Below are 20,168 nucleotides of genomic sequence, written 5' to 3' on the forward strand. Positions count from 1 at the left end.
AAACGTCCTGAAAGTCCAGAGACACTATAAAGTCCCCAAGGTTCCATAGCTAGGACAACCAAGTGTAGGGTTTCCATATGATACCTGGGCACTCTGATAAACTTGCTCTCAACAACTTGAGATTGTGTATAGGCCGATGAGACCCATTGGGCTCCTGAACCAAGAAAGGGTAGAGTAATAACCGGTCCCTCGCTGTGACAATGGGACCAGAATTATCATCCCCGAGCGCAGCAAGGACTGAATGGCCGTCTGAATAGCAGGGCTTTGCTCGGGTCTGATGGAGGTCCTGTGCAAAGTAACTGCTGGGGGGGGGGCACCTCAGGAATGAGAGGGCGTATCTGTGAAGGGGCTGGTTGGCCTGGGGCAGAATAACAAGTTGCGCATAGACCATCTTGAATTAAATCCTCCTCGGTTAATCCTGCTGAACAGGACCTGCAAGAGACTAGAATAGGAGCAGCAGCCTTTACCACTTTCACCCCCCCACTCCCTCACTGCAGCTTTTATTAGTGCAAACTCAGAACCTGATTCAGCAAGGATCGCTATTCTGCTTATAGGCACGTAGCGCAGCTGCAAATATCACCGGTCACATGCAAATAATTGCATTCGCATTGCAAACGCAGCACACATAAGGATAGGGCAGGGGACAGACTTCCACACAAGGACGCACACTTCCCATCGTCTCACACCCTCCAAACCATTGGAAACATTGCGTACCATCGAACCCATATCCACATTTGCACAAGCCCTGACCTTACTCAGAAATTGCTAACTTCCAAGCACGCTATGGCAGCTCAAGCTGCGTATGGGTTAGCAGTGGACCGCCCCCCGCGTTCACCCGACCCCTCGCCCCCATCACCACCCACAAACGGCACTTCCTGTCAATCACTCTGCCATGGGTGAGCGTAGCCCCTGCAATCGCAGTCCCGTACACAATTGCTAGTTCGCGCACTGCGATGCATGCACAGGATGCAACAATCGGTGGATTACGTGCATATATGCAACTAAGATCCTTGCTGAATCAGGCCCACAGATAGGATAAGCTCTCATGTTGCTGAATCAGGCCCACAGATAGGATAAGCTCTCATGTTGCTGAAACAGGCCCACACAGATAGGATAAGCTCTCATGTTGCTGAATCAGACCCACAGATAGGATAAGCTCTCATGTTGCTGAATTAGACCAACAGATAGGATAAGCTCTCATGTTGCTGAATTAGACCCACAGATAGGATAAGCTCTCATGTTGCCGAATCAGGCCCACAGATAGGATAAACTCTCATGTTGCTGAATCAGGCCCACAGATAGGATAAGCTCTCATGTTGCTGAATCAGGCCCACAGATAGGATAAGCTCTCATGATGCTGTAGAGAAAGTGTAAACTGCATAAATAACTTCTAGATATTTTTTGGAGTAGAGGTTGAAGGCTAGTTGTCTGTGGAAACGCCACTACAAAATTAAAAACCCCACATGCTCAATTAAGAGTATATTATTATTTTTTTTTTTTTGAAGGATTAAAACAAGAGATATGGTAAGAACTTACCTTTGTTATCTCTGTTTCTACGAAGTCCATAGGGTCCACAGGGTTGACCTTGGGGTATAGCTGGATCTGGATCCATGGGCACCACGCAGTTAAAGCTTTAGCTGCTCCCAGGATGCACTTGGGTCCGTCCTCCTCTATACCCCGCCCCCGGCCACAGCACCTCAGTTGGTAAGCAGCCAAGGCCGGAGGAGGAGACTAAACAGAGAGAAGGAAGACTGGAACACACAAGAAACCATACTCACAGAAATGGGAGACGGAAAACCGGTGACCAGCCACACAGCCCATTTGAAGCCAGGTGCGTCAGGGCGGGCGCCCTGTGGACCCTATGGACTTCGTAGAAACAGAGATAACAAAGGTAAGTTCTTACCATATCTCTTGTTTTCTACTTCAGGGTCCATAGGGGGTCCACAGGGTTGACCTTGGGGATGTCCCAAAGCAGTACAACTAAGGGCGGGGACGCTCCTGTGCTGAAAGGAGTACCCGGCGCCCAAAGGATGCATCCTGAGAGGCAAAGGTGTCAAACGCATAGAACCTCAAAAACGTTTGAATTGAAGACCAAGTGGCCGCCTTACACAGCTGAACAGCAGAAGCGCCACGTCTAGCAGCCCAAGAGGGACCCACAGAACGAGTGGAATGAGCCTTAACAGAGGCTGGCACAGGTAAGCCCTCCTGTGCATAAGCCTCACAAATAACGGAACGAAGCCAACTGGCTAACGTTTGTTTGTTGGCAGGCCAACCCCTCTTGTGAAAACCAAAGATGATAAACAAGGAATCAGACTTCCTAACCGAAGCCGTCCGGTCTACATAAATTCTAAGCGCCCGGACCACATCTAAGGAAGTCTCACCAGCTGAAAGATCAGGGGACTGAAAAGCTGGCACAACAAGTTCCTGATTAATATGGAACTTCGAGACCACTTTGGGCAAAAACTCAGGACGAGTGCGGAGCACCGCTCTGTCCTGGTGAAAAATCAGGAAAGGAGGGCGACAGGAAAGCGCCCCCAATTCAGACACCCTCCTGGCCGAAGCAATTGCCAGGAGAAAAACCGTCTTAAATGTCAGCCACTTGAGCTCCACCGCCTCAAGAGGCTCAAACGGAGGACCCTGCAGGACCCGTAGCACCACCGCCAAGTCCCAAGGAGCCACAGGAGGCACAAAGGGAGGCTGGATCCTGAGAACACCTTGGAAAAAGGTGTGAACGTCTGGTAGTATTGCAATCCGCCGTTGAAACCACACGGACAAGGCGGACACATGAACCTTCAGAGATGCAAGGCGTAAGCCGAGATCCAATCCTGACTGAAGAAATTCCAAGATCCTAGAAACTCGGAACACCTGAGGATCATAATGTCTGGACTCACACCACTGAAAGTAAGTGTACCACACTCTGTGATAAATCCGTGCTGAAGCAGGCTTGCGTGCCCTGAGCATGGTACCAATAACCGAACTGGAGAAGCCCCGAGACCTCAAGACGGCTGTCTCAAGAGCCACGCCGTCAAAGACAGCCGACCCAGATCCGGGTAAAGGCAGGGCCCCTGAGACAACAGGTCCCGACGCTGAGGAAGAAGGTACGGAGCGTCGATGGAGAGGTTCCTGAGATCGGAGTACCAAGGACGTCTGGGCCACGCCGGAGCTACCAGCACGAGCATGCCGCCGTCCTGCTTGAATTTCCGCAGAACCCGAGGAAGCAGGGATATCGGAGGAAACAGATACGCCAGGTGAAACGTCCATTTCACCGACAGCGTGTCCACCAGACTTGCACCTGCGTCTCTTGTCCTTGACCCGTAAACGGGCAACTTGTGATTGTGACGGAAGGCCATCAAGTCCAGCTCCGGCAGTCCCCACCTGTCCACGAGTAGCTGAAACACCTCTGGGTGAAGCGACCATTCCCCGGGATGCACGTCGTGACGGCTGAGGAAGTCCGCCTCCCAATTGAGGACTCCGGGGATGAAGACCGCCGAGATCGCTGGAATGTGACCCTCCGCCCAAGTCAGGATACGAGCCACCTCCGACATCGCTGCCTGACTGCGAGTTCCGCCTTGGTGATTGATATACGCCACCGTGGTGGCGTTGTCGGACTGCACCTGTACCGCCCTTCCGTGAAGAGCGGGGCCGGACGACTGCAGGGCCCTGAATACTGCCCGCAGTTCCAGGATGTTGATGGGGAGAAGTGCTTCTTCCGCTGACCAACGACCCTGAAGCGACAAAGAGCCGGTCACTGCCCCCCAACCCCGGAGACTGGCATCCGTCGTGAGCAGGACCCAGTCCGGGATCCAAAATGGGCGCCCCTCGACCAGATGAGCTGTCTGAAGCCACCAAGCCAAAGATAGCCGAACGTCCGGAGACAACACCAGCACCTGAGAGCGGATCCGGTGAGGTAACCCGTTCCATTCTGATAGAATCAGCCCCTGCAGGGGCCGGGAATGGAACTGGGCAAATTCCACCATGTCGAATGTCGACACCATGGACCCCAGAACTCTCATAGCCGAATGGACCGACAGGCGGCAACGGCTCAGGCAACTGCGTATCCGCAGCTGTAGGGAGGCGACCTTCTCCGGAGTCAGGAAGATCCTTTGCTGACGCGAATCCAGCAGGGCTCCCAAATGAACCATCCGCTGTGATGGAATCAGGGAGGACTTTTTCCAATTTATCAACCACCCGTGTGCTTGCAGGCAAGCGATCGTCAGGTGGAGATGTTGAAGCAGTACCTCCGGGGAGCTCGCCAGCAACAGGAGGTCGTCCAGGTACGGCAGTAGCCGTACATTCTGGTTCCGAAGATGTGCGGCCATGACCGCCATAATCTTCGTGAACACCCTCGGTGCCGTGGAGAGACCAAAGGGTAGCGCCCGGAACTGATAGTGGTGTTGAAGGATAGCGAACCTCAGATACCGCTGGTGTGAAGATGCTATCGGAACATGGAGGTAGGCGTCCTGGATGTCCAGGGACACCATGTAATCCCCCGGTTCCATCGCCAGAATGATGGAACGTAACGTTTCCATCCTGAACTTGGGAACTCTGAGGAATTTGTTCAGAGACTTCAAGTTGAGGATAGGGCGATGAGAACCATTGGGTTTCTGCACCAGAAACAGAGACGAACAATGACCCCTGCTTTCAGCAAGGACTCTATAGCCTCCTGAACCTGTAACGCCTTGGTCTTGTCCTGAGAAGGACTTGTGCAGAAAAACTGGTGGGGTGGTCTGTGCCAAAAAGACAGGGCGTACCCCTGGGAGACCACTTCTCGAACCCAGGCATCCGTGGTGGTATTGTGCCAGCACTGGGCAAATAGAAGAAGTCGGCCTCCCACTCTGAGGTCCCCCAGAGGGAGGCCCGTCCCATCAGGCCGCAGGTTTATCTTCCTGCTTGGAAGAAGGGCGCCGAGCACTCCAGGCTTGCTTCTTGGGTTTAGAGGCCGTCTTACTCGCAGACTGTCTCGGGAAGGACTGACCTTTCGCCTTACCCTGAACCCGAAAGGAACGAAAAGCCGAACTCCGAACCTTAGCAGGCAGTGCCGCCGAAGGGAGGAAGGCCGACTTGGATTTAGCCAGGGTGTCCACTATTTTGTCCAAGTCCGGACCAAATAGTAATTCCCCATTGAAAGGTAAGGCCTCCAGACCTTTCTTTGAATCAGAGTCCGCTCTCCAGGACCGCAACCATAAGGATCGGCGGGCAGACACCGCTGCAGCCGATACCCGCGAGGTCAGCAGACTAGCATCTAAAGAAGCTTCTCCAATGTAAGAAGCAGCGTCCCTCATTTGTCCCAACAACGCCCGCTGGACATCCGGAGCGTCGTCCGGGAAGGTATCTTCCAATGCATTGGCCCACCCCTCAATGGCCTTGGCCACCCAGGAGATGGCCATGGACGGTCGGGCCACCGCCCCGGAGAGGGAGTAAATAGACTTTAAGCAAGTCTCAACTTTCCTGTCCGTGGGATCCTTCAGCGAGGATATCGACGGTAATGGTAAGGTGGCGCCCCGAGTTAAACGGGTGACATGGGAATCCACCGCCGGTGGAGTTTCCCATTTTTTACAATGTGCCTCAGGGAAGGGGTAATTAGAAGCCAACCGCTTCTGAGGAAGGAATCTCTTACTGGGCGCCTGCCAAGCTACCGCCATATGATCCGTCAACTGATCCGACAGGGGAAACACCGCAGAAGCCACCTTAGTTTTTTTGAAACTAGGAAACTTCGACTTAGGAACCGGTGCCTCATCCTCTATAAGAAGAATAGCTCGCACCGCCCTAACTAGTGCTCGCACATTAATGGACGACTTGGTATCCATTTCCTGGACCGAGGCGTCCGAGTCAGTGTCATCAGGGACCTCCCCATCATCTGAGGAACCCTCTGAGTCCGATACCTGAGCAGCCCGTGTCATGAGTGGGCGTTCTGAAATCCTAGAAGGCATGTCAGTCTGCAACATTGACTGAAAAGCCGAGGAAGCGGCCGCCAAATTTTGCACGGAGTTGGAGAGCACATCCACCCAGGGTGGAGGAGTCACCATAGGGGCCTGAAAAGGTACCACAGGCTGCTGCGGCACAGGGGAAGCCTGTATATACATAGGCAACCTCGCATAGGGACCCACCGACTGAGACCCAGGAGGACTCCGCAATAACTGCGGGACACCCGGGGAATGGGGGATGGTCGGCTGGGGCAACGAACTAGTAGGGAGAGCAGTCGGGACCGACAGACGGTCCGCAATAGACACCAGCACTTGAGAAAACATCGCCCACGGTGGTTCCTGCGCCAGAGAAGGTCTGGATGGGCCAGGAGCCACCTGGCATCGACTACACAGGCCATCCTGTGACAAATCCTCCCTATCTACTCCTGCAGAACAGCGTCCGCAGGAGGCCAACACCGGAGCAACTGAGCGCTCAACCTCCTCGTCTGACATGACAGAATATATTATATAGTCAAAAAATATATCTGGCAACAGGGCAGAAGAAAACGCACTCACCGGTGTGCTAAACAACAGCCCACAATACGGCACTGTGTAGCACACAACTGTATGTGACGGACCTCACAAATACGTGATCTATATAAGTGAGGTCAGTAGAAACGCCCCTCCCCCACACACCTGTAGGGCTTGTAGGAGAAGTAAAGGGATAGGTATAAGCTGACAGTAAGCGGAAAAAAAGCACAGACAGGCAGCACTAGCAAAAGTCACATACCATGCAGGAAGATATACTCACTGCACCTTTCCACTACAATCAACCTGCCCAGATTCAGTGTCTGGGAGGGCTATAGTGCTGTGTACGCTGTCCTTAATCAGGGGAGAGGTACACAGGGGGACCGGTCCGCGTGCTCCCTGAAGATCTGCGCTGCCACTGTGAGAAAATGGGCCGCTGGAGACCTCGAAGGAGGAGTGGCCGAGTAGCTGCAGCTCAGAGACGCCAGACTCCGTGCTGAAAGGCGCGCTGAGCTGAGGGGAGGAGCTGCTGACAGGGAAGGCTTCCTCCCCTGGCTAGCATATTAACCCCAGGGCTTGCCGGCATCCGCTTGCCATATATCCCTGGTGGTCTAGTGGTCCCACGGGTTATTCCTCCTCAGAGGGGGAGCCCGCCGCCACCGCTAGCGGCCCCCGGTCTGTCCCCTAGGACCGGGGGCAAAGGACTGCATCTGCAGGCAAAACCCGCGAGCCGCCGCTAATCGGCGACTCGCGGCTTACCTTGTCCCCGGCGACTCCGGCAGCAGTCCAGGGAGGGACCCAGAGTCCGGCTAGTACGGACTCTGGCCTCCCGCCGCGATCCCCAGTGCAGTACTGGCGTCGCGGCGCCAGCGGGGAAGGAGAGCGGCAGCGTGGGCGTCTGCATAGACAGCCCGTCGCTGCCACACTAGAGCCTCTGTTTTAAAATAAAAATCTAACAGGCTCTTTTTTTTTTTTTTTTTTTTTAAATAAAAATAGAAAGCTTTTGGGGGCTGCTCCTGCAGCCCCCCTGCGCAGGTGACCCGACTCCGGCCGGGCACCAACTCAAACTGAGGTGCTGTGGCCGGGGGCGGGGTATAGAGGAGGACGGACCCAAGTGCATCCTGGGAGCAGCTAAAGCTTTAACTGCGTGGTGCCCATGGATCCAGATCCAGCTATACCCCAAGGTCAACCCTGTGGACCCCCTATGGACCCTGAAGTAGAAAGATAGATTTGAGTGAGTCAATAACACACAGACACATATAAATTTATCACAGGCTTTTCTCCAGATTGTTATGGTCAGATTAAGTGGACAAACGTTTAGTCTCAGTCTCTTGTGCTGTGATTCATCATTATATATAAATTGTTCTCGGTCTCTCATGTAACAGATCATTTGATGCTGTGCTGTGATTCATCATTATATATAAATTGTTCTCGGTCTCTCATGTAACAGATCATTTGATGCTGTGCTGTGATTCATCATTATATATAAATGGTTCTCGGTCTCTCATGTAACAGATCATTTGATGCTGTGCTGTGATTCATCATTATATATAAATGGTTCTCGGTCTCTCATGTAACTGATCATTTGATGCTGTGCTGTGATTCATCATTATATATAAAACAAGAGATATGGTAAGAACTTACCTTTGTTATCTCAGTTTCTACGAAGTCCATAGGGTCCACAGGGTTGACCTTGGGGTATAGGTTGGGAACCAAATCCGGGCACCACGCAGTTAAAGCTTTTAGCTCCCAGGATGCACTTGGGTCCACTCTCCCTATAACCCCGCCCCCCAGCCAGAGGCACCTCAGATTGTAAGTAGCCAAAGGCCGGAGGAGGAGAGAAAAAGAGAGAGAAAACTGGAACACTCTAGAACCATACTCACAGAAAAGGAGACGGGAAGCCGGTGACCAGTAACACAGCCCATATGAAGCCAGGTGCGTCAGGGCGGGCGCCCTGTGGACCCTATGGACTTCGTAGAAACAGAGATAACAAAGGTAAGTTCTTACCATATCTCTTGTTTTCTACTTCAGGGTCCATAGGGGGTCCACAGGGTTGACCTTGGGGATGTCCCAAAGCAGTTCAACCAAGGGTGGGGACGCTCCTGTGCTGAGAGGAGAATCCGTCGCCAAAAAGGAAGCATCCTGAGAGGCAAAGGAAACCAATGCCTAGAACCTTAAAAAGGTATGGACAGAAGACCACGTGGACACCTAGTAAGGCAAAACAGCCGAGGCGCCACGACGAGCCGCCCACGAGGGTTACACGGCCCGAGAAAAAAACAAGCCTCAACGACAGAAATGCCCACCCATGGGTAGGCCCCTGAGGAAGACATACGAGGCCATCCAGTCAACATTTCATTATAGGCCGGCCATCGTTTCCTGTTAAAACCAGAAACCGCAGACCACCAATAAGGAGTCCGCTTACCATAAGGAACTTGAACGGATCACATAAAGCCAAAGAGGCCGGACCACAGTCCATGAGGCCACAACAGCCGAGAGGACTGGGAACTGAATGGCCATACCATAAGTTCCAGAATAATATGGAACCTAAAAACCACTTTAAGAAGAAACACAGGGCGAGAGCAACTCACACCCTGACATGATGCCCTCCAGAAGAGGGAGCCACATGAGAACGCTCCCCATTCAGACACTCTCCTGGTTGATTTAAACACCCTGAGAGAGAGAGAGAGAGAGAGCTTAAACAATAGACCATGTAATGGCTATCACAACCAGCGGTTCCATGGACTGTCCCCGGAGGGAACAAAGAACCACTACTAACTCCCCAGGAGTCCCTAGGGAGGATAAGTGGAGACATAATCCAGAAAACACTCCAAAGGATGAACTGGATACCAGAGCGGAGCAATTCCATATCTTAACCATACCGACAGTGTAGAGATCCGCACTGTCAGGAAGGCCAGGCCAAGGGTGAAACCCAAGCCAGCTGGAAGGAATGCCAGAATATCTGGAAATCCTGGACACCGGAGGATCGTATCGACAGGTACGATACCATAAGAATTATGTATGCCACAGTCCGTGGCAGATCCCAACAAAGTCTGGCCTATCTGCTCTAAACATCTCAATGAAGACAGAGCCAGGGAAGCCCGAGGACCACAGTAGGGGCGCAGTTAAAGACAAGCGATCCAGATCCAGGGAAAAACAAGGACCCTGAGACAACAGGTCCAGATAGTGAAGCAGTAGGAACGGAGCATCGAGGAGGAGACTCCGAAAATCTTAGTACCAGTGATGTCTGGGACGACCTGGAGCCCCCAGAAGGAAAGCCCCTCCGTCTCGAATTAAACTTCCGAAGACCTCGAGGAAGAAGGGAGACCGGAGGACACAGGTACACAAAGTGGAAGGACCACTTCACTGACAAAGAGTCACTGAAGGTAGCTTCAGTACTCCTAGAGCTGGACTGTAACACCGGTAATGTGTGATCGAGTCAGAAGGCCATGGGGATCAATCCCCTCAGGGAGGCCCCCTCTGCTCACCAGGAGTTGAAACCTCTCTTGGAGAAGAGACTAGTCCCCGGGATGCACGCCGTGACGGCTGAGGAAGCCCGCTTCCCAATGGAGAGCTCCGGGAATAAACACCGCAGAGTTGGCCAGGAGAAGACCCTTGGACTATGTCAGAATGGGTGACATTCCTAACATTGCCACCCAACTACCAGTGTTGCCTAGATGGAAGCCACTGTTGTGACACTGTCGGACTGAACCTATTCAGGTTAACCGTGACAAATGGGTTAGGCCAGAGTGAAAGTCCAAGACAGCTTAAAGTATCAACAAGGTAAGTGGCAGGGCAGAAGCGACAGACGTCCAACTGCCCCGAAATGAATGCGGACCAGACACTGTCTTTAGCAAAGAACACCCTGGACGAGATGGCCATAGCCACCCGGACAGAGACCAACTCGCCTCCGTAGAAAGTATCATCGTTCGAACAGTGATCCGATGGAAAAAACTCGATCCATCTGGAGGGGAGTCAATTATGGCAAGGCCTGGAATGGAACTGAGCACATTCCACCCTACCAAAAGGTAGACACTCTGGTAGACCGCGCATCACAAAGAGTAATGACATATGTCGACTGCGTAGATATCCGCACCCTCGAAGTTGAAGAGTGGAGATCTTGTCTTACGCCAGAAAAATTCTCAGATTCTGAGAATCCAGCAGTGCTCCCAGATGAAGAAAACCCTGTGAGGGATGCAGGGAGGACTTTTCTGTGACGAGAAGAAGCCCCGGTTATCCTGACCTGGCGGTAAAGTACCTTGGTGATCCTGCTAAAAGTAGGAGACCGTCCAGAGAAAGGAGCATTCGGATACACTGAACAGGTGAACTGTCAGAAAATCCATAAAGCTGGTAAACCCCGGTGGAGTTGAGGACAGCCCCAAAAGGCAGAGCCCGAAACTTACAAGTGTTGCTGTGGCACAGCAAACCTGAACCCATGCTGATGAGAGGGCTCTGTATGTACCCGTAGGTACGTATCCTGAATACTCGGATATACCATAAAATCCCCAGGTTCCAAACATCGGATGATGGAGCATGGACGATTCCACCTGAGTCAAGGCACCGTTGGAATCTGATTCAGGGATTTGAGACAGAGTATAGGCAAAGGAGGACCAGTCGGTCACCGCCCCAAAAAGAAAGTAGAACAACCAGTCCCTCACTGAGATAGTGAGGTTGGCCGAAATAGCTCTGCTTACCACAAAGACTGTATAGCTTTCTGGGATTGTAAGGCCCTGATCAGTTCTGAAGAAGGGCCCGTGTACCAATGCCTGTGAGGAGGCTGCATGAGCAATGAGAGGCCGTTGAGAATCAGTACCTCACTCTGGAAATTCCCCAGATGTAGACCTGTCCCGTCAGGCTGAGGGTATATCCTCAGGTGTAGAAACAGGGTCGTCCGGAAGTCCAGGACTGCTCGGTACTGGATATGGTGGCCCCCGTGGAGGCCGACAGCCTAGGAAAAAACAGGCCTTTAGGCTGACCCTGAGGACAAAAAGACTTAACAGAGTTAGTCCGAATGTAGTGGGAGTAGCTAAAGACGGTATCTCCCCATTAGTGATACTGCCAATGATGCAACGATCTTGTCAAGGTCGGGACCAAACAAGAACTTCCCCCTGGAAGGAGTGTGCACCTCTGCTTTCCCATAACGCAGCCATAGGGTACTGCGGCGGATACAGATGCCGCCGAAACCCTGAAAGTTAGAAGACCGGCATCCCATGAGGTAATCCCACATATGACCACTGCATATTTTGTGAGCGGCAAAAAGATATTTGAACCTCAGACGTGTTGGAGGGGAAAAACGTCACAAAAGCATCACCATGCGATGGCCATGGTAGGACGGGCAACAGGCCCTGAAAACGAGTACATTGATTTCAGGCAAAGTTACCACCTACGGATCCGTAAAATCCGTCCAGGCCGGGATGGGAGGCGTATTAATGCCTGTAACCCGATGATTAACATACAAATCCATCCCAGAAGGGGATTTCCATTACTTGTGCGGACCCTCAGGGAATGGGAAACAGGAGGCCTTTGTGACTCCTCGTATCTGGGGACAGCCAGACTCCCGCTATGAGATCCACCCGCTGGGCAGAAAACGGGAGATGTATGATACAGGTGCAGGATCGACATTCTCTATATCCAGAATGAGCCTGGCTACCAGCCCCAAAGCAGGGATAATAATACTTGAGATCGGCTCCCCCCCATGTGAGAGGGAAAGAGCCGAATATACCATCCAGTTCACGGCAGAGCCACTGGTCAGTAACCACAGGGCGTATATCACGCCAATTAGTATTTCGTATAAAACGACATCCACCAGGGTGGCCGTTGTGGTAATCCCTGCAAGGGGAATGACAGACCGATGTGGTATCGGAGGTAATTCATGTACTGTGAAAAACCCCGGCAGGGAGCGATAGTCTGTGACACAGGGGTAAATTGCAAGAAATTGCGAGATACCCCGAGTTCAAAAGGGCAGTATGGTGAAGTAACTCCAAGCGAGTGACGACAATGGGGCCCGCCCGGCGATCCTCAAAGGAGAGGATCCTGAGAAACAACGCCCTTTAAGGGGGTCGTGCAAGGGGCCCGGCACCAGATGGTGCCGCATACGTAAACCTTTCTGAGTTAAAATCCTCCGCACTAATTCCTGCAGGCTATGACTTGCAGGATAGCAATAATGGGTGCAGTATCGTGTGCAATCTCCTGGTCAGATATATCTGACTATCTTGACGGAAATATTAAGCAGCGCCATACCGGTCCTGACTGACGCTAAGATTAGCTGCAGGAACCCATTATCAGCGTACGCAACTCACAGTTCCATCTAAAATATGGCAACGTGCAGCACGCAACAGTATGTGACAAACCTCACAGATATTAACAAATATATATATGTGAGGTCTCAGAACCACCCCAGGTACACCTGTATTAGGGCAGATAAAGAAAAGGGATAGATATACACTGACAGGTGAGAGAAAAAGCAGACAGTCAGCACTAGCATAAGTCACATACAATGCAGAAAAATATATATACATACATAAGCATGACATATAATATACTGCACAATGTCGCTACATTCAACTGCCCAGATTCAGTGTCTGGGAAGGCTATAGCGCTGTGTACACTCACCCAAAATGGCCAGGTACGCAGGGGGACTGGGCTCACTGACATCCTAAGAGTTCTGCAGCACCACAGAGAGAAAATGGCCGCTGGAGACCTCAGAAGAAGCGTGGCCCGCGGAGGAAGCAGCTCAGCGACGCCAGACTGTATTATTGAAAGGCGCGCTGAGCTGAGGGGAGGAGCCGCTAGACAGGGAAGGCTTCCTCCCCTGGCTAGCAATTAACCCCCCGGGATGCCGGCTCCCGCTGCCGCTATAATCCCTGGTGGGCTGTGGACACGCGGGGTATGCCTCCATGGAGGGGGAGCCCGCCGCCACCGCTAGCGCCTCCGGTCTGTCCCCAGAGACCGGAGGCATAAGGCTGCATGTACACGCGGGTCACCGCAAGCGGTGACCACGCGACTTACCTGTCCCCGTCGATCCGGCAGCAGCCCAGGGATTCCTCCAGAGCCCGGCTAGTACAGACTCTGGGGTCCCGCTGCGATCCCCAGATCTGTACTGGCGTCGCAGCGCCGGCGGGGTGTAGGAGCGGCAGCTCAGACGTCCATTGGACAGTCTGATGCTGCCGCTCTGAAGAGTAGTAAAAAAATAATAAAACAAAACTCTTTTAAGCTTAGAGGCTGCTAAGCAGCCCCCCTGCAGTAACGGTGACCCGACTCCGGCCGGGCACCAACTTAAACTGAGGTGCCTCTGGCTGGGGGGCGGGGTTATAGGGAGAGTGGACCCAAGTGCATCCTGGGAGCTAAAAGCTTTAACTGCGTGGTGCCCGGATTTGGTTCCCAACCTATACCCCAAGGTCAACCCTGTGGACCCCCTATGGACCCTGAAGTAGAAATTGTTCTCGGTCTCTCATGTAACAGATCATTTGATGCTGTGCTGTGATTCATCATTATATATGAATTGTTCTCGGTCTCTCATGTAAGAGATCATTTGATGCTGTGCTGTGATTCATCATTATATATAAATTGTTCTCGGTCTCTCATGTAACAGATCATTTTATGCTGTCCTGTGATTCATCATTATATATAAATTGTTCTCGGTCTCTCATGTAACAGATCATTTGATGCTGTGCTGTTATTCATCATTATATATAAATTGTTCTCGGTCTCTCATGTAACAGATCATTTGATGCTGTGCTGTGATTCATCATTATATATAAATTGTTCTTGGTCTCTCATGTATCAGATCATTTGATGCTGTGCTGTGATTCATCATTATATAAAATTGTTCTCGGTTTCTCATGTAACAGATCATTTGATGCTGTGCTGTGATTCATCATTATATATAAATTGTTCTCGGTCTCTCATGTAACAGATCATTTGATGCTGTGCTGTGATTCATCATTATATATAAATGGTTCTCGGTCTCTCATGTAACAGATCATTTGATGCTGTGCTGTGATTCATCATTATATATAAATGGTTCTCGGTCTCTCATGTAACAGATCATTTGATGCTGTGCTGTGATTCATCATTATATATAAATTGTTCTCGGTCTCTCATGTAACAGATCATTTGATGCTGTGCTGTGATTCATCATTATATATAAATGGTTCTCGGTCTCTCATGTAACAGATCATTTGATGCTGTGCTGTGATTCATCATTATATATAAATTGTTCTCGGTCTCTCATGTAACAGATCATTTGATGCTTTGTTGCCAAATGCAGCATGGGCCACCTATCATCAGCAAGTGTATACAATATCGTTCTGGGTACACATCGTTTAACGTGTACCCAGCTTTAGACACACTGAGTGTAAGAGAGTGTTGGCACTACCAGGGAGGGAGACGGTTGCAGATGTCAGAGGGTGGAGATGGAGAGGTAGATCTGTGTGTAATCAGCATAAAAGGTGTCTTTAGAGGCAAGAGGAGCGAGATCTCCAAGGCTCAAGGTGGGTACACACTATGTCGTTCGAACCCGTGGACGGGATCAACACATCGGGTATATAGACTAATTGCAGGGGTGGCCAACACGCGGCTCTCGAACCGCATGAGGCTCTTTTAAGGTTCTAATGGATCTCCCGGCTCACCAGACCCCCATTAGTACTGAGAAAGCTGGTCTCTACAGCCATCAAAGACTAAAGAAGCCTCTGATCACTTCAGAGGTCAGCGTTCCCAGTAATGCAGTGAGCGGGTGACGTCATGACGTCACCCGCGATGTGAGGAGCCCGCGCGTCTGCTGGATCCAGTTACATCCAGCAGGCGGCAGAAGCAGCAGCAGCGGGACTCTGGAGCCCTGACGGGGTGGAGCGGTGCCAGCATGAAGGTAAGTTTCTTCATAGGGGGGTGGGCAGGGAGGGGGAGCTAGTACTGGGGGCACTTCATTAAGGGGTACGACTACAAAGATATTGCAGGAGGGGTACAGCTAGAGGGGGCATTGCTTAATGGGCACAACTACATGGGACAATGCAGAAGGGGCACAACTGCTGGAGGCATTGCTTAATGGGCACAGCTACAGGGGGCATTGCAGAAGGGGCACAACTACTGGGGGCATTGGTTAATGGGCACAGCTATAGGGGGGCATTGCATTATGGCCACAACTACTGGGGGCATTGCTTAATGGGCACTGCATAAGGGGCAAAGCATAATGGGCACTGGCATTCTCAAAGTATTTTATGTGGTTCTGGATTTCAATATGTATGTTATGTGGATCTGGCTTGTTTCTGTGCATTTTATGTGGATCTGGCTTGTTTCTGTGTATGTTATGTGGATCTGGCTTGTTTCTGTGTATGTTATGTGGATCTGGCTTGTTTCTGTGTATGTTATGTGAATCTGGCTTGTTTCTGTCTATATTATGTGGATCTGGCTTGTTTCTGTGTATATTATGTGGATCTGGCTTGTTTCTGTGTATGTTATGTGGATCTGGCTTGTTTCTGTGTATGTTATGTGGATCTGGCTTGTTTCTGTCTATATTATGTGGATCTGGCTTGTTTCTGTCTATATTATGTGGATCTGGCTTGTTTCTGTGTATGTTATGTGGATCTGGCTTGTTTCTGTGTATTTTATGTGGATCTGGCTTGTTTCTGTGTATGTTATGTGGATCTGGCTTGTTTCTGTCTATGTTATGTGAATCTGGCTTGTTTCTGTCTATGTTATGTGGATCTGGCTTGTTTCTGTGTATGTTATGTGGATCTGGCTTGATTCTGTGTATGTTATGTGGATCTGGCTTGTTTCTGTGTATGTTATGTGGATCTGGCTTGTTTCTGTGTATGTTATGTGGATCTGGCTTGTTTCTGTCTATGTTATGTGAATCTGGCTTGTTTCTGTCTATATTATGTGGATCTGGCTTGTTTCTGTGTATGTTATGTGGATCTGGCTTGTTTCTGTGTATTTTAGGTGAACATGGCTTGTTTCTGTGTATTTTATGTGGATCTGGCTTGTTTATGTCTATGTTATGTGAATCTGGCTTGTTTCTGTCTATATTATGTGGACCTGGCTTGTTTCTGTGTATGTTATGTGGACCTGGCATGTTTCTGTGTATGTTATGTGAATCTGGCTTGTTTCTGTGTATGTTATGTGGACCTGGCTTGTTTCTGTGTATGTTATGTGGATCTGGCTTGTTTCTGTGTATTTTAGGTGAACATGGCTATGTCAATGTATTTTCAATGTCCTGGGCTCGCCCCCAGCGTGACTATAAACGGGGCTGTGACAGAAGGTCATGCTCCTGCAAATGTCATACCAAAGGCGTGTGCACACAAAAAATGGGGCGCGGCCATCTGCTCTTTCGCTTGACTAAATATATTTTTTGGTTCTTTGCCTCCGACTGGTTGGCCACCCCTGGTCTAATGTGTGCACTTGATAAGCTCGCTCCTGCAGATCGTTAGCGACATCGCCCTTCGGGGGATGTTGCTAACTAGGTCATGCTGCAGTCCCTTCCCCGTCGGACACGGCATCAGCAAGTGTATATGCACTTCCCGCATACAGAGTTCCGCGCCTCGGCAATATTGCGCTGGGTACAGATTGGCTAATGTGTACCCAGCTTTAGAGAGAGAAGAGAAGGAACCAAGGAAGAGAGGGAAGACACAGAAGTAGCAGTCAGAACGGGAGGACACAGGAATTACAGATTCCCTATGTATTAATATTTATGCTTCAAATTATTATTTAGATGGCAAATACAATTCTGCACAGAAAAAATCATACACGTTAATCTATATTGATTGTAGAGATTAGCTAGCCACAGGCACATTATTGGTGAAGTGGCACCACATTGCCACACGAGTCCAGTGCCCATAGTAATTCTGGATCATTACTGAGCACATTGGTAAATGCACCTGGGATCCAGTTATTACACATAACTTAATTTGTGGACATCTATGGTTTGATTTCTTTGCCTATGTGGATTGCATGGGCTGTTGCTGACATTTGGTGAAAATTTCATTACAATATCCCCATAACAAATAAACGTTGATGTGCTCAATACTTATTTTACCCGCTGTATAGAGCTGGCAGAGAACATGAACACACAGAAGAATAACACAAATGAATAACACAGACTAAAAAGCCGCTCGTCTGTGCTATCCGCATAGTGAGGTCTATTTGCCATCCTGTCATTTATCAACACATTAGCAAACATCCATCAGTATCAGCTCATCAAGCTTTCCGTTATCCTGACCTCTCACGGCACTGGATGTCGCACCTCCCCGGCACCTCCAGACGGATTTTGTACCAATCTTTTTCTCCATATTTAGCCACAGCTTTTAGTAACATCTGAAGTGTAAAAGGGAAAGATACAAGAAATTAACCTTTATTGCACCAAAACCAGTACACAGAAATGTGAAGAACAATTAAGTAAGAGTAACGCTCACTATGTTCACTTGTTCATTTTTCTGTACCTGGCCTCCTGATAGCCAGTGACAGAAGGTGCAGGGCGCAGTAATCAGGGATCAGCTAAACTTGTGCTATCAGTGTGCTGGGTAATGAACAGTGACAGAAGGTGCAGGGTGCAGTAATGCAGACAGTAATCAGGGATCAGCTAAACCTGTGCTATCAGTGTGCTCGGTAATGACCAGTGACAGAAGGTGCAGGGCGCAGCAATAACAAGAGATATGGTAAGAACTTACCTTTGTTATCTCTGTTTCTACGAAGTCCATAGGGTCCACAGGGTTGACCTTGGGGTATAGGTTGGGAACCAAATCCGGGCACCACGCAGTTAAAGCTTTTAGCTCCCAGGATGCACTTGGGTCCACTCTCCCTATAACCCCGCCCCCCAGCCAGAGGCACCTCAGATTGTAAGTAGCCAAAGGCCGGAGGAGGAGAGAAAAAGAGAGAGAAAACTGGAACACTCTAGAACCATACTCACAGAAAAGGAGACGGGAAGCCGGTGACCAGTAACACAGCCCATATGAAGCCAGGTGCGTCAGGGCGGGCGCCCTGTGGACCCTATGGACTTCGTAGAAACAGAGATAACAAAGGTAAGTTCTTACCATATCTCTTGTTTTCTACTTCAGGGTCCATAGGGGGTCCACAGGGTTGACCTTGGGGATGTCCCAAAGCAGTTCAACCAAGGGTGGGGACGCTCCTGTGCTGAGAGGAGAATCCGTCGCCAAAAAGGAAGCATCCTGAGAGGCAAAGGAAACCAATGCCTAGAACCTTAAAAAGGTAAGACCACGTGGACACCTAGTAAGGCAAAACAGCCGAGGCGCCACGACGAGCCGCCCACGAGGGTTACACGGCCCGAGAAAAAAACAAGCCTCAACGACAGAAATGCCCACCCATGGGTAGGCCCCTGAGGAAGACATACGAGGCCATCCAGTCAACATTTCATTATAGGCCGGCCATCGTTTCCTGTTAAAACCAGAAACCGCAGACCACCAATAAGGAGTCCGCTTACCATAAGGAACTTGAACGGATCACATAAAGCCAAAGAGGCCGGACCACAGTCCATGAGGCCACAACAGCCGAGAGGACTGGGAACTGAATGGCCATACCATAAGTTCCAGAATAATATGGAACCTAAAAACCACTTTAAGAAGAAACACAGGGCGAGAGCAACTCACACCCTGACATGATGCCCTCCAGAAGAGGGAGCCACATGAGAACGCTCCCCATGCAGACACTCTCCTGGTTGATTTAAACACCCTGAGAGAGAGAGAGAGAGAGCTTAAACAATAGACCATGTAATGGCTATCACAACCAGCGGTTCCATTGACTGTCCCCGGAGGGAACAAAGAACCACTACTAACTCCCCAGGAGTCCCTAGGGAGGACAAGTGGAGACATAATCCAGAAAACACTCCAAAGGATGAACTGGATACCAGAGCGGAGCAATTCCATATCTTAACCATACCGACAGTGTAGAGATCCGCACTGTCAGGAAGGCCAGGCCAAGGGTGAAACCCAAGCCAGCTGGAAGGAATGCCAGAATATCTGGAAATCCTGGACACCGGAGGATCGTATCGACAGGTACGATACCATAAGAATTATGTATGCCACAGTCCGTGGCAGATCCCAGCAAAGTCTGGCCTATCTGCTCTAAACATCTCAATGAAGACAGAGCCAGGGAAGCCCGAGGACCACAGTAGGGGCGCAGTTAAAGACAAGCGATCCAGATCCAGGGAAAAACAAGGACCCTGAGACAACAGGTCCAGATAGTGAAGCAGTAGGAACGGAGCATCGAGGAGGAGACTCCGAAAATCTTAGTACCAGTGATGTCTGGGACGACCTGGAGCCCCCAGAAGGAAAGCCCCTCCGTCTCGAATTAAACTTCCGAAGACCTCGAGGAAGAAGGGAGACCGGAGGACACAGGTACACAAAGTGGAAGGACCACTTCACTGACAAAGAGTCACTGAAGGTAGCTTCAGTACTCCTAGAGCTGGACTGTAACACCGGTAATGTGTGATCGAGTCAGAAGGCCATGGGGATCAATCCCCTCAGGGAGGCCCCCTCTGCTCACCAGGAGTTGAAACCTCTCTTGGAGAAGAGACTAGTCCCCGGGATGCACGCCGTGACGGCTGAGGAAGCCCGCTTCCCAATGGAGAGCTCCGGGAATAAACACCGCAGAGTTGGCCAGGAGAAGACCCTTGGACTATGTCAGAATGGGTGACATTCCTAACATTGCCACCCAACTACCAGTGTTGCCTAGATGGAAGCCACTGTTGTGACACTGTCGGACTGAACCTATTCAGGTTAACCGTGACAAATG

General features: G+C 50.5%; 1 protein-coding gene across 2 annotated transcripts in view; it reads right to left on the minus strand.

The window, feature by feature from the left end:
• Window positions 1–20,168, minus strand: part of SNAPC4 (small nuclear RNA activating complex polypeptide 4) — a 204,252-nt gene that overhangs the window by 108,208 nt on the left and 75,876 nt on the right. For both annotated transcript variants that reach the window (XM_088479544.1, XM_088479543.1), the window contains exon 13: window positions 17,641–17,735. In XM_088479544.1, coding sequence (XP_088335670.1) covers window positions 17,641–17,735 — 95 coding nt within the window. The remainder of the gene's footprint in view (window positions 1–17,640; window positions 17,736–20,168) is intronic.

This window comes from Taudactylus pleione, unplaced genomic scaffold (genome assembly GCF_031769625.1).
Source record: "Taudactylus pleione unplaced genomic scaffold, aTauple2 ptg000240l, whole genome shotgun sequence".
In the NCBI taxonomy this organism is placed as follows: Eukaryota; Metazoa; Chordata; class Amphibia; order Anura; family Myobatrachidae; genus Taudactylus; species Taudactylus pleione.